Below are 12,209 nucleotides of genomic sequence, written 5' to 3' on the forward strand. Positions count from 1 at the left end.
TAGGAGGGTTAGGGGCAATGTCATGAATAATTCATGTTTATCCATGTTAGTTACTCAACTAGTTACAATACATTAAAGCATTTTAAAAGAACGGTTGTCGTCGAGCTACCACCACACAGTAGCCTAGTGGATAGCCAGATGAGCTATGGATACAAAGATCCCTGGTTCGAATCCACGTCGTCGCTGCTCATTTTCATCAGCTATTTTTCTTCTCCAAATTTATTACTGAGATAATTTTAAATTAAGGGGAAAATAGAACGAGAACTTAAGTCTTGCAATGATTCAAAGGAAAAACTGAATTATTCATGACATTGCCCCTAACCCTCCGAGGAAAAAGAAATTACGCCTGCGGGAGTGTCCCCAAATGTTACAGGGTCGTATTTATCCGATTCTTTCTTTTCTTGTTTACAATGCAACACACAACATCACTCCAGCTAGGGTCAACAGCAGGTCGAAACCGCCCGACGAGGGCGCCCCATTCCCACCACACTCGTTCCCGCCGAGTCGGGCGGCGTAGCGCACCACGTGCGCGATGTAGTTCTGCTCGTGGACTCCGTGGAAGAGGTGGGACATGGGTCCGTTGGCGTAGATGGCCACATCCTCGCCGCCGTGACTGCCCGTAGCCAGTGGGATCAACGCGGGTTGAACAAAATCCGGTTGCTCTGTGGAAATAATGTCTGAATTGTGTCAAAGGTTAACATGATGTCATTTCTAAGCACGCTGATTGGACGAGTGAATTATAACGCATGAATAAGTAATGATACACCTACTTAGGATACTCTGGGACTGTATTAATTATATTTGTGGGTCCTGTGACCTTGTATAAGCCACCCGTCTGGGAAAATTATACCATATATTGATGTTCATTTACATCGGCTGATGAACCATCTCTATAAACCTTATGCGTAGCAGCATGTTAGCGGCCAGTGCCTTTCTTTTTCCGGGATATATGCATAAGTGAACCTTTTGTAAATTCATTGTTATTCAATAAAAATAACAAAAGATGCCGTCTAAGATGGCCGCAACTTATATGGTCTATTCTGAAAAGAAAAGAAAAGACTCAATAACTGGGCATCGAAGAATACCCCCCCCCCCCTCCCGTCGGGGTCTACAAAAGAATGTAGGCCTAGACTATCCCATGATGCCATGCGAGTAAAGCTTCATTCGCCAATGACAGTGTCTGTACACTAACAGCTGGTGTACAACAGTACCCCATCCATCAAAAGGCACGGCAAAAGTCCACCCTGTGGTGACCATCCCGTCCTTGGTCAAGTGGTTCAGCATTGGCCACGATCTGTCCTGTATGCCTTCAGATAAAGTCATGTACAGGGTCAGTAAAAAAAAAAAGCGAAACCCAAATGTCGGGACTATTGTTTTTAGTGAAGTTCTGCATGTAGCACATTCAAAATCTAGAATATGAAAGCTAAATTCATACGCTTTCTTTTAGCATAATAATCATTCAATTCACTTATGTACTTTTCAAGTTACGGGGTTTTAAACACAACCACCGTTTTAAAGTTCTGTCCACGGATCACAAAAACAGGTGTGCGTTCTTTCAGCAAAACGAAAACAATTTACACGCATCCCTATGTGATTTGGTTTCGTTTTGCTGAAAGAACACAAACCTTCGTGGGATCCGTGGATGGACAGAACCTTAAAACGGTGGTTGTGTTTAAAACTCCGTAACCTAAAAAGTACATAAGTGATTTGAATGATTCTTGTACTAAAAGAAAGCTAATGAATTGCTACATGCAGAACTTTACTACAACAATGGTCCCGACATTTGGGTTTCGTTGTGTTTTTTTTTACTCACCCTGTATAACTCCGCTCAGTTGTGCTTTGGGGTACGGTACAGGGCAAGCGACCACTGTAACCGTCTTTGTTCCTTTACATGTTTTTTTAGCGCTTCACCCTGAGTGGCTTTCTGGCTTGTAATGAGTGTCTTTTTACATTAAAACATGGCAAAGTGCCTTACCCGTGTCAGTATTAGTCAGGTTCCGTCTCATTCCAGTGTCTTCGAAGCTCTGTCTCTCTTTGATACCCCCAGGTCCCCCAGCGTAGGCCAGGGTGGTGTAGGGCAGTCCGTCGTCCATGAGTAGCCTGCCGGACGCAACTGAAAGACAAGAAGCGACGTGGATAGTTTCACAATAAAGCTATTTCTAAAAAAAAAGCTAATAATCAGTGTTGTAGTCGAGACCCTGCAAGACCATCACAAGACCATCACAAGACCATAACAAGACCAACACAAGACCATCACAATACCATCACAAGACCATCACAAGACCATCACAAGACCTTCAGTCTCAATTCAAGTCACAAGCTATTCAAATGAACTGCAACAAAGGCATTCCTTTGTTATTGTTCATTCAGTGTTACTTGAGACTGGACTTGTGACTGGTCTTGTGTCTGGTCTTGTGTCTGGTCTTGTGTCTGGTCTTGTGTCTGGTCTTGTGATGGTCTCGACTACAACACTGCTAATAATAAAGTTTTGTAGTAAAAAGCAGCTTATTTAACATAATTTACAAAGATTTACTACGTTGCGCCACTCTGCCTCTATATGTCCTCGCTAATGCTCAGGATATTATGGTGTCATGCATTTGTTTACATCCGATAAACACAAATACATTCAGAAGCTTCATAAATGAAAACATTTTTCACAGATACAAAATATAACTTAAACCATGAGCTACCAAAAGATGCAGCATTGCCTAATTAATGCAACATATAGATTTATATCGCTTGGCAATATGTATTAACGGCTGGTGAGTTTTCCCATGATGCAATGCGAATAATGAAATCCCATGTCATAGAAAGATATGGTCTATTTTAACCTTATAACTAAAGTATGTTCAAGGAGGGATACGAAATACATTTGCAATGAGTCATTATTTCACAGAGTCCAAATTACGCACTAAATCGGCAGTACGCACTTTCCAGTTATTTTTCGTTACCCATAATGCAAACGGAAAACCACCTACATCCTTTGGCGAGGATGGGATTCCCGCGCCACGGGTACCCGCTGATGCTTAACGTGTGACTGTGATCGGCCGTGACGATCACCAGCGTGTCATTCTCATTGGTCAACTCAATCGCCTTGGCAACGGCCTCGTTCATAGCAACGGTGTCGTGGAGAGCGTGGTAGGCGTTGTTGTCATGGTGACTGTGGTCGATACGACCGCCTATTAAAAATAAAGGTTTGTTTTATTAAGAATACTGTTTCAGCTAACATGGAGACTGCTTCTCAAAAAAAAATCTTCAGATTTTAAATTCCATGTTGAAAATCAATAGGGGGTTCGTCAGAAACTAAAACAAAATTAATTGCACTTAAAGGCTCGAAAATAAAGGACGTCAAACAGTGATAGGCAAGCCCCACCATAGGCACATTGTATTGGCCTAAGCTGTTAAGTAATCTGCAGAAGGTTTTACAGTAATATGGGTATAAAAAATACAAGCAGGTAAGGTCATAAACTTGGACGATCCGTTCAAGATCCGATTTCAGTTGCTTCGCACAAATTGTTTTTCTAAGCAAGTGTTCTTACTGAACCCGGCTGGAAACCAAAACAGAAGATACATATTTCTACCTACTGAACTATATGAATTACATTGCAACGTCTGTAATGAGATGATTCAGGCATACTTTCGATTGGAAACTTGACAGAACTGATCAAGTTTTTCGGGGAAACTTGTAAGAACTGATCAAAAATATTTGTGCGAATTTTGTCTTTTAAACATTGTTTAATGACGTGTTGTTCCTTTTGTTTGCGTGTGTTTTATATTTCTATATATATTTCTTGTATATTGATTTTAAAGCACTTTGATGTGGGGCAGCAGGTCCGCGGACTACAGTATTTTTACTTTTGTTGCCCCTGGCCCATCTCTGTGTTTGTAATTTTGGTCAAATAAATAATAATAATAATAATAACAATCCCTCTGTACTTGGCCACTTTGTACGAATATGAATAGAAAGTCGCTAATCTTTCCGACACCTACCTTCCACCATGAGAAAGTACCCGTCGCCATCTTTTTGCAGGATCTTGATGGCCTTTTCCACCATCTGGGCGATAGAGGGCTCCCCTGCGCCGTCGTTGTTCCCGTTTTCGCTGTACTGCATGTGGCTGGGCTCGAACAATCCTGTGTGGACACGAGAATGAAACGTGCTTTGCATAAAGGTCAAAGGTCAGTCAAGATAGGCATAAGGGACCTTATGTACACGCATTCAGAGACTTTGACTTAGTTAAATTCTGATGTGCTCAGTGTCTGGAGACGTTCGGATAACCCTATAGAAGTCTGTAATTGTATTTGTCACATAACTGTACTTTAGAGGCCACCGTAGAGTTTACACCGATTACAATATTAAAATTTCAAATCTTGATGTGTCTGCAGAATACTACACGTTATCTTAAGTTACACTAACTTAACCAGGGTTGCGTTAACTCACCAAGTATATAGTCAGTTGTCTTCGGGTCGACTGCGTTAAACTGCTCCGCTTTCCAAACGTACTCACTGGTTGTAGGATCCTTACCCGACACCCATTCATCTAAATGATTAAAAAGCAAATATATGTATGTATTATTTCTTTTATATGTAATCATATTTCCTCACACAGTAATCTCTGGAGGTCGGCAATGGATTTTTAATCAATTTTTTTCCTAAAAATGGGTAACTGAAATATTGACTGGTATCGGTCTTTGTGGGTAATAGGCCTAACAATTAAACGACGTGCCACGACACCTTTACTGTCAAGTTGAAGCCAATCAAAGCTTGAGTTTACTTATGTGTTTACTAAGGAATAACATACTTTTAAACGAACCGTTTTCTATTATATTCTCTTGAATCAAAATTTGGGAAAAGTTTACTAGATTTGAATGACACGAGGAAAGACTATAAGGTATTACTCTATTGAGAAACAAACACCGCACCGATAAGATTGCGGCCATCCTGTCTGGTTCCCTTTTGGTTTGGGTATTCTGGATCAGCGGCAGTGTTAGGCATCATGTTAGCCCTCCCACCTCCCAATATAACCTGCAAGAAAAGGGAAATGTGTCAGGGAATAACACTTACCAATCAGCGTAACAAAGTACGAGAGCAAATGCTATTTTATTCTGTCTGTCGTTTGGAGCTCTGCCCGTCTGATCAGTCAGTTCATAGTTTGGTTTCAAGCAGTGCACTGCTGCAAAGTCAAATTCAAATTATCTGTTTTGAAACTAATGAACCTCAAAAGATTGACCTTTCACTTTTACGAAAGCTCTACAATAATTAATATTACATGCATCTTTGATGATAATAATGTGTATTAATAAACTTGTTCACCCTTATTGTGCTCAAGGCGTTACATCATTATTACCCCTGCTCACAACACCAATGAAACATTCCAAATACACTCTCAGCTCCGTGGGGAGTCTACATGCTCGATGCCGCCATTTCGACACTTTGGTGAAATCAATCACAATAACCATCTCAGCCCTCACATGTACCCATTTACTCCTGGCTGGGAAGAAGCAATGAGTGACAAAGTGCCTTGCCCAAGGGCACACGCACCATAAATCCAGGCTGGACTCGAATCCACAACCTGCAGAATTACCCGCAGACCACGATTTCAGTGCTTCAGTCTACGATGCCATGGAAACCCATGGTGTAATGACAGACAAGTCTCATTTCTCATTTTGTTGTTCTTGTCTAACAAAACAGGTTTCTCTTAACAATTTGACAGCTTACAACAGCAATAAAACAGCAGCAAGTAGTCTGAAAAGTAACTGAATGCTATATACATAGTAATATTATCATGTCCTATACTCAAAGACATTTTACAATATCCAGAGACCAGGCCGTCACAACAGCGTGAAATTTACATAATTCTTTATTTCCGAGATTAGGTTACACTTATAACTAAGGATTTTGTTTGATATTGCAAGAGTCTTGATGCTTTGACACACCTTAGTGTTCTTGCCCAGCGTGATGAGTTGAGATGCGATATCTGTGCATCCCATGGCGGCCTCCTTCTGAGGGATATCTGCGTCGTTCTCCCAGTCCCGGTCCGGGGAATGGGCATAGAGTGCTGACGGTGTGGCGTGCGTGACGCGGGCCGTAGTTACAAATCCTGTTGACTTCCCTGTGATAGATGATTTGTATATTACATGGCTTTCTTAACACCAACTCAAACCTGACCCTGGGAATTTTGGCAACCGGACCCAAGAATTTCGAGCATACTTTGCGCGCACTATGCGGCGCGCGTGGTTGTCTGAGCACAGCTTCATGGTCTTAGGCTCATACTTTCACGTGTGCAGAGCCGGTCACGGTCGAACGCCTGATAGTTATATCCTAACATGCAAATTCTATGCGACCATGCGCGCGAGCCAATCGATGTCGACTTCAGAAACTGTGACGACGTTCCGATCAGAAATGTGGACTAAGCTATTGATTGGTCTATTGCGATGCCATGTTTTTGTAATACAACAACAGGTTACCGAACACCGCTCGCTGAATGGTCAGAATCTTGTAGTCAGGCCGCTGTAAAGTCAAGTTAGGCATAATTAATCGCCAAATCGGCTCGCATATCATAGACCCTTGCCTTGCTGCGCAAGGGGATATTCCATAGTCTACGCCCGTGGGGGATGCTTGGAATTTTGGGGCTCCGAGTGCCAAAGTTCCCAAGACTATATTTGATTCAATCTGTTGAAAGCGCGCCCTCTATCAGAACAGCCTTATCGCGTTTCCCACGAACACTCTCCATTGGGGAAACCCAAAACCCAAATCCAGTCTTGGATTCAAATAAAGAGATGGACTGACCAGCCTTCTCTGCCGAGATCATGACGGAGTCCACGGCAGCTGCCTGCCCGGTCTTGCAATCACCAAGCATTGCCGAGTCGTCCACGCCTACCAAGCCGGACTTGGTCTTCACGCCGCAGAAGAGCGCCGTAGCGGCACCGGCACCGTCAGCCACCTGTCGGTCGGTTGTATACGTCTAGAATCGTAAAAGCAAGCATTCGTTGAACACACGAGAAAGTAAATTTCTTATCTTCGTATTTATGGACGAACCATACATTTGAGCGGCCTATAACCCAGTGCATTCTATCCCCCAACGTTAAAACGCATCTTTTTTTAAGCTCTGGCAGGGGCTTTTACATGTCATTTGGTGGTCGGTCGATCTGTTCCCGGAAAATTGACCAAAATAAGGCCTCATAAGTTTCCCACAAAATATAACTACCACATTTTAATGTTCAAACAAAGCAAATAAAATAATTAAAATACTTATAACAAAAAACGTTTGTAATAATTGGAAAAGAGGTTTATGAAAAGTTTGTAAATGGAGGCAAAATATGTGCAGTTATGTTTCAGTCACGTGGTATTTATCATAAATCCCCATAAATCTATGTAAACATTTGAAGTATGGAGTTCCATATGTGCCATCGGCGTCAAAATTTTGGGCGTCGCATTTTTCAGCTCTGGCAGGGATCATTTTGATAGATTCCACGTTCCACTTTCATGCAAGACGGCCAGAGTTTATTGTGCACCGGCACTTGTTTTAATATGCATAGCTAAACCACGCTGTCATCATTTTGGCAGACGCTTAACTAGGCATACAGATTGCCTGACCTTTAAAAATTACGTGGGGTAAATTCTGTGTTGTAGTGTAATTTGGCTTTTATCCAGTGGCATGGCATACTCTGTGAGCAAACTTAATGCACAACTTGTGTCGGGTTCCACAGAAAAAATCCTGGAAACTACAAAAAACAAACTGAAAAGCGAGCGCCTAAACTGACGTCACAGAAACAGCTCTTCATAGATCATATCAGTAAGATAGCACTCATTATGCTACCTGTAAAAACAATTCAACTGTTTAAATTGTAATCAATTAAACCAAAAGGCCATTCCCATATACATATCAGAGGCTTAATATTTGCACGATCGTATGGAATGCCTTTCAAATGCTTTAGCTGGATCTACAGGTCTACCTTTGCCATTCCCATGGTGGAGAAATTCTCCCATGCGAGGATAGTTTCCTCGCCTTTCATACCGTCCAGTTGCCCCCTCAGGATCCTGCTCGCCACCACGGTGGTTAACCCCATGCCGGAACCCACGAAGAACACCACGTTCTTAGCCGTGTTGGTGTTGAGTGTCTCCTCCCGGAGAATGGCCTTCTTGAGCGTATCATACGCCTGATCGTTCCAGACCTGGGCAGCTGAAAAGAAATAATGCTTATCTCAGATGGTTTGGTATCAATAAGCTTGTCCTTTTCGACACTAACAAATCAACTTCCCGGATAAAAAGCAAAACACACTTTAACCACAGTTTAGGCCTACATTGCAGGAAAGAGAATCCCCAAAACAGTATCCAGCTTACTTATACCAGTTTTCATTTGAAAACAGATCATGATGTTCAGAATCACAGATTGGCATAAAGCAAAGCAAAACCATATATAGTTTCGTTAGTTTGGTGTACTTCTTTACTTACCCCATGATAAAACATGGTAGCGAACTCTGGCTTAAGAGTGATCGGGATATTTACAAAAAGAACAGACTTTTCATCAAAAGTTGTAACACTTACGTTGTGACTGCACTGTCCGTACTGACATTAAAATAGTAATCAATGCGGCAAGCCATCCAAACGTCATCGTGGACATCATACTGTAGAGAAGGTGGATTGAAAATAAAATAATGTCAAACTTTTACGACAACAAAAACAAGATCTTGGGCTGGGAGTGTCTAACCGTCAGTGATATTATCAATAGCATAAGTTGTTGCAGCAATTATCCCAATGCTTAAATTAACTGGCTTCTTTCCAACATTAGCATCTAAACACACCACCTCTCTGAACTTTGGTGTATGGCCTTTGTCAAAGATAACAAGTGTATGCCAACCCACAAATATAGATCCGGGTTGAGAGGTCCATGAATGCTCAGTGAGCATTGATATTATTCCTAGAACAGAATGTGTTACCGAGGTATCGATGAGGGTCGTTGCACTAGTCTCCACGTGAACAAGAATATGAATCAACAAAGTTTCAGTCATCAAATGCCAATCACGATCATACTTCTTTGGACATAGGCGGGTTTTTTTTACAGTTAACATACGTTTTGTAAGCAATCCTTTTACATTGTTGATCTCAAGCTGGCTTGACGCACTTGTGATTTGACTTGTGAGGGGCATGACTGTAAGCCTTAAAGACACTAGTAATTTTTGTCTTCAATTCGGTTAAACAGAGATGATTTTCTATGTATAACCTGTCGTCGTTTTGACAGACACCAATATTGAACATTGAACTCTTCACAACAATGCAATATGTTACCTTATCATGATCATATTATTTACACAAACATCTGTTTTGGGGGGACAACCCCGAATTTGTCCAACAGTGTTTACACTCTTGAAGTTCGTACAATCTTATCGGTAGTCTGGTTCCCCGACCTGACAATTTCCCCCGACGTCTACACGTCTAAATTGTAGGTCAGGCAGCCTCCGTGGCTAAAAATAATCATGACGACATTGACGGCCCTTTTTCAAAGCTCGACTTCGTTTCCGAATTCGCTTACTCACATAAAGCTTTTAATGTTCCGATAATGTATTTAAAAATAAATCACTTGCTTCATATATCATACAGTTATGATATACAGTTTAATACTTCTGTAAAAAAACATCGACTTATTTTAACCTGGAATCTTCAAAGTTGGACACCCAAACAGCACTGTTAGCAGGCGGAGCCGAATTGAGACCACGCCGCGTTTTGGAAAATGCCGGTAACGGTCGTCAAATTCAAACTAGTGCATGACGCAGCAAAAAGTTCGCCCCTCGAAATCGTCGTTGAATTTCAAGTTTTCTAAATAAAAGCAATGGATATTAATTATCAACTAGTTTTTAAAAGTTTTTAATAAGCAATTAGCAGTTAATAAAACCTATATTATACTCGGAAATACTCGGACACTATCCGATTGTCGACGAAATGAATTCGGCAAACTTCGGACAGTTTCGGAAAAAGGAGGAATTCCTCCCGTTTTTGTCAGGTGATGTAAATTGTAATACATTGTATTACCGGAGGCTACCTGACCTAAGATTCATCAGGAATAGTCGGAATCTGTTGGTCTGGGAATCTTATCGGCTAATAGTGCGTATGTCATTGGGGCTAAATTCTTCACTTATAAACTAAAGGCAGCATTTGTGCTGTCTTATTTAATCCTGAAATTCATTGTACATACTCACGGAAAGAAAATGAATACTGATATTCATAAATGATGCTGTAATACTTTTGTAACTTAACAAACTCAAAACTATGAGACCAATTCCGGTTTGTCACCTGATGGACAAAGCGTTGAACATGTCACGTGACCCCGTATTACTGGGAGTATCTAACTGTCAGTAATATTATCCACAGCATAAAGCCCGGTTCATACTCGGCGCGAAAGCGAAAGCGAACGCGAATTTGTGATGTCATGGCCAGTATTCCCGCTGCGAATTCGTAAAAGTTGAACATATTTCAACTCGGGCGAATTTCGCAGCGAATGTGCCATGACGTCACATTCGCTTCGCATTCGCATTCGCGTGAAGTATGAACCGGGCTTTAGTCGTTTGTAGCGATTATTCCAATACTTAAATTAACTGGCTTCTTTCCAACATTAGCATCTAAACACACCACCTCTCTGAAATTTGGTATATGGCCTTTGTCAGAGATAACAAGTGTATGTCAACCCACAAATATAGATCCGGGTTGAGAGGTCCATGAGTAATCGGTGAGCATTGATATTATTCCTAGAACAGAATGTGCTACCGAGGTATCGATGAGGGTTGTTCTAGTCTTCACGTGAACAAGAATATGAATCAACAAGTTGCAGTCATCAAAGGCCAATCACGTTATACTTCTTTGAACATAGGCGGTTTTGTTTTTACATTTAACATACGTTTTGTAAGTATTTCTTTGTCATTGTTGATCTTAAACTGGCTTGACGCACTTGTGATTTGACTTGTGAGGGGCATGACTGTAAGTCTTAAAGAAACTAGTATTTTTTTTTTTTTCAGTTCGGTTAAACAAAGATGATTTCTATGTATAACCTGTCGTCGTTTTGACAGACACCAATATTGAACATTGAACTGTTCACAACAATGCAATATGTTACCTTATCATGATCATATCATTTACACAAATATCTGTTTTGGGGGGACAACCCCGAATTTGTCCAACAGTTTTACATTCTTGAAGTTCGAACAATCTTATCGGCTGTTGATATTGCGTATGTCATTGGGGCCAAATTCTTCACTTCTAAACTAAAGGCAGCATTTTTGCTGTCTTATTTAATCCTGAAATTCAGTGAACATACTCACGAAAAGAAAATGAATACTGGATTCAAAGATTATGCTCTTATATGCTTTTCTAACAAAGAAACTAAAAACTGATGATTTTCTATGTATAACCAGTCGTCGTTTTGACAGATACCAACATTGAACATTGAACTTTGCACGACAATGCAACATGTTACCTTATCATAATCATATTACATGTATTTACACAACCAAATGTTTTACAGGGAAACCCCCGAATTTGTCCAACAGTTTTACACTCTTGAAGTTCGAACAATCTTATCGGCTGTTGATATTGCGTATGTCATTGGGGCCGAATTCTTCACTTCTTAAATAAAGGCAGCATTTTTGCTGTTTTATTTAATTCTGAAATTCAGTGTACACGCTCACGGATAGAAAGTTTATTACTGGATTCATAAATTATTCTCTAATGCTTTTCTAACAAACAAACTAAAAACTGATGATTTTCTATGTCTAACCAGTCGTCGTTTTGACAGATACAAACATTGAACATGGAACTCCATACGACAATGCAACATGTTACTTTATCATTATCACAGTGTATATTACCATGCTTTTCGTTTCTGATTCGTTTATGGGCAATTACTTTCATCGTTTGGTCATTCAAATGAATACGATTTTTAAGTGATATATATTCCTATTTTCCTCCGAGGTTGATCTTCCCCAAAACGTCTCGGTGACTGTAACATTTACAATGTAACAAATCAACTGATATGAGGGATACGAAATGTACCGACATGAAAAGGGCTAAGATAATTTCCTTTCCACTGTTGATCTTTTCTACTTGTTTAAACGTTTGATCAAGGGATTTCTTTACGTTCACAGAAAACACAAAGTGAGTAATTTGACTCATTATCGTAAAAAATGAGACATTGATATTATTACACACTTTGGCTCAAAGTG

The 12,209-nt window shown here is 40.6% G+C and overlaps 1 protein-coding gene across 2 annotated transcripts; it reads right to left on the minus strand.

Annotated features, from left to right (window-relative positions):
* Positions 1-252: 252 nt before the first annotated feature.
* LOC119743602 (alkaline phosphatase-like) lies at positions 253-9,209 on the minus strand. 2 transcript variants are annotated; one of them, XM_038220015.1, is made up of 11 exons: positions 9,071-9,209; positions 8,545-8,624; positions 7,953-8,179; positions 6,787-6,961; positions 5,934-6,109; positions 4,920-5,022; positions 4,439-4,537; positions 3,991-4,131; positions 2,979-3,179; positions 1,976-2,113; positions 253-662 (listed from the first exon to the last, which is right to left on the minus strand). In XM_038220015.1, exons 2-11 carry the CDS (start codon positions 8,621-8,623, stop codon positions 406-408), a joined length of 1,596 nt encoding a protein of 531 aa, XP_038075943.1. In that variant the 5' UTR covers position 8,624; positions 9,071-9,209; the 3' UTR covers positions 253-405. The 2 variants fall into 2 exon arrangements, with proteins under 2 accessions (XP_038075943.1, XP_038075942.1); XM_038220014.1 differs by lacking the exon at positions 9,071-9,209 and adding an exon at positions 8,805-8,815.
* Positions 9,210-12,209: the final 3,000 nt, after the last annotated feature.

The sequence above is a fragment of the Patiria miniata genome, unplaced genomic scaffold (assembly GCF_015706575.1).
Source record: "Patiria miniata isolate m_02_andy unplaced genomic scaffold, ASM1570657v1 HiC_scaffold_6, whole genome shotgun sequence".
NCBI lineage: Eukaryota > Metazoa > Echinodermata > Asteroidea > Valvatida > Asterinidae > Patiria > Patiria miniata.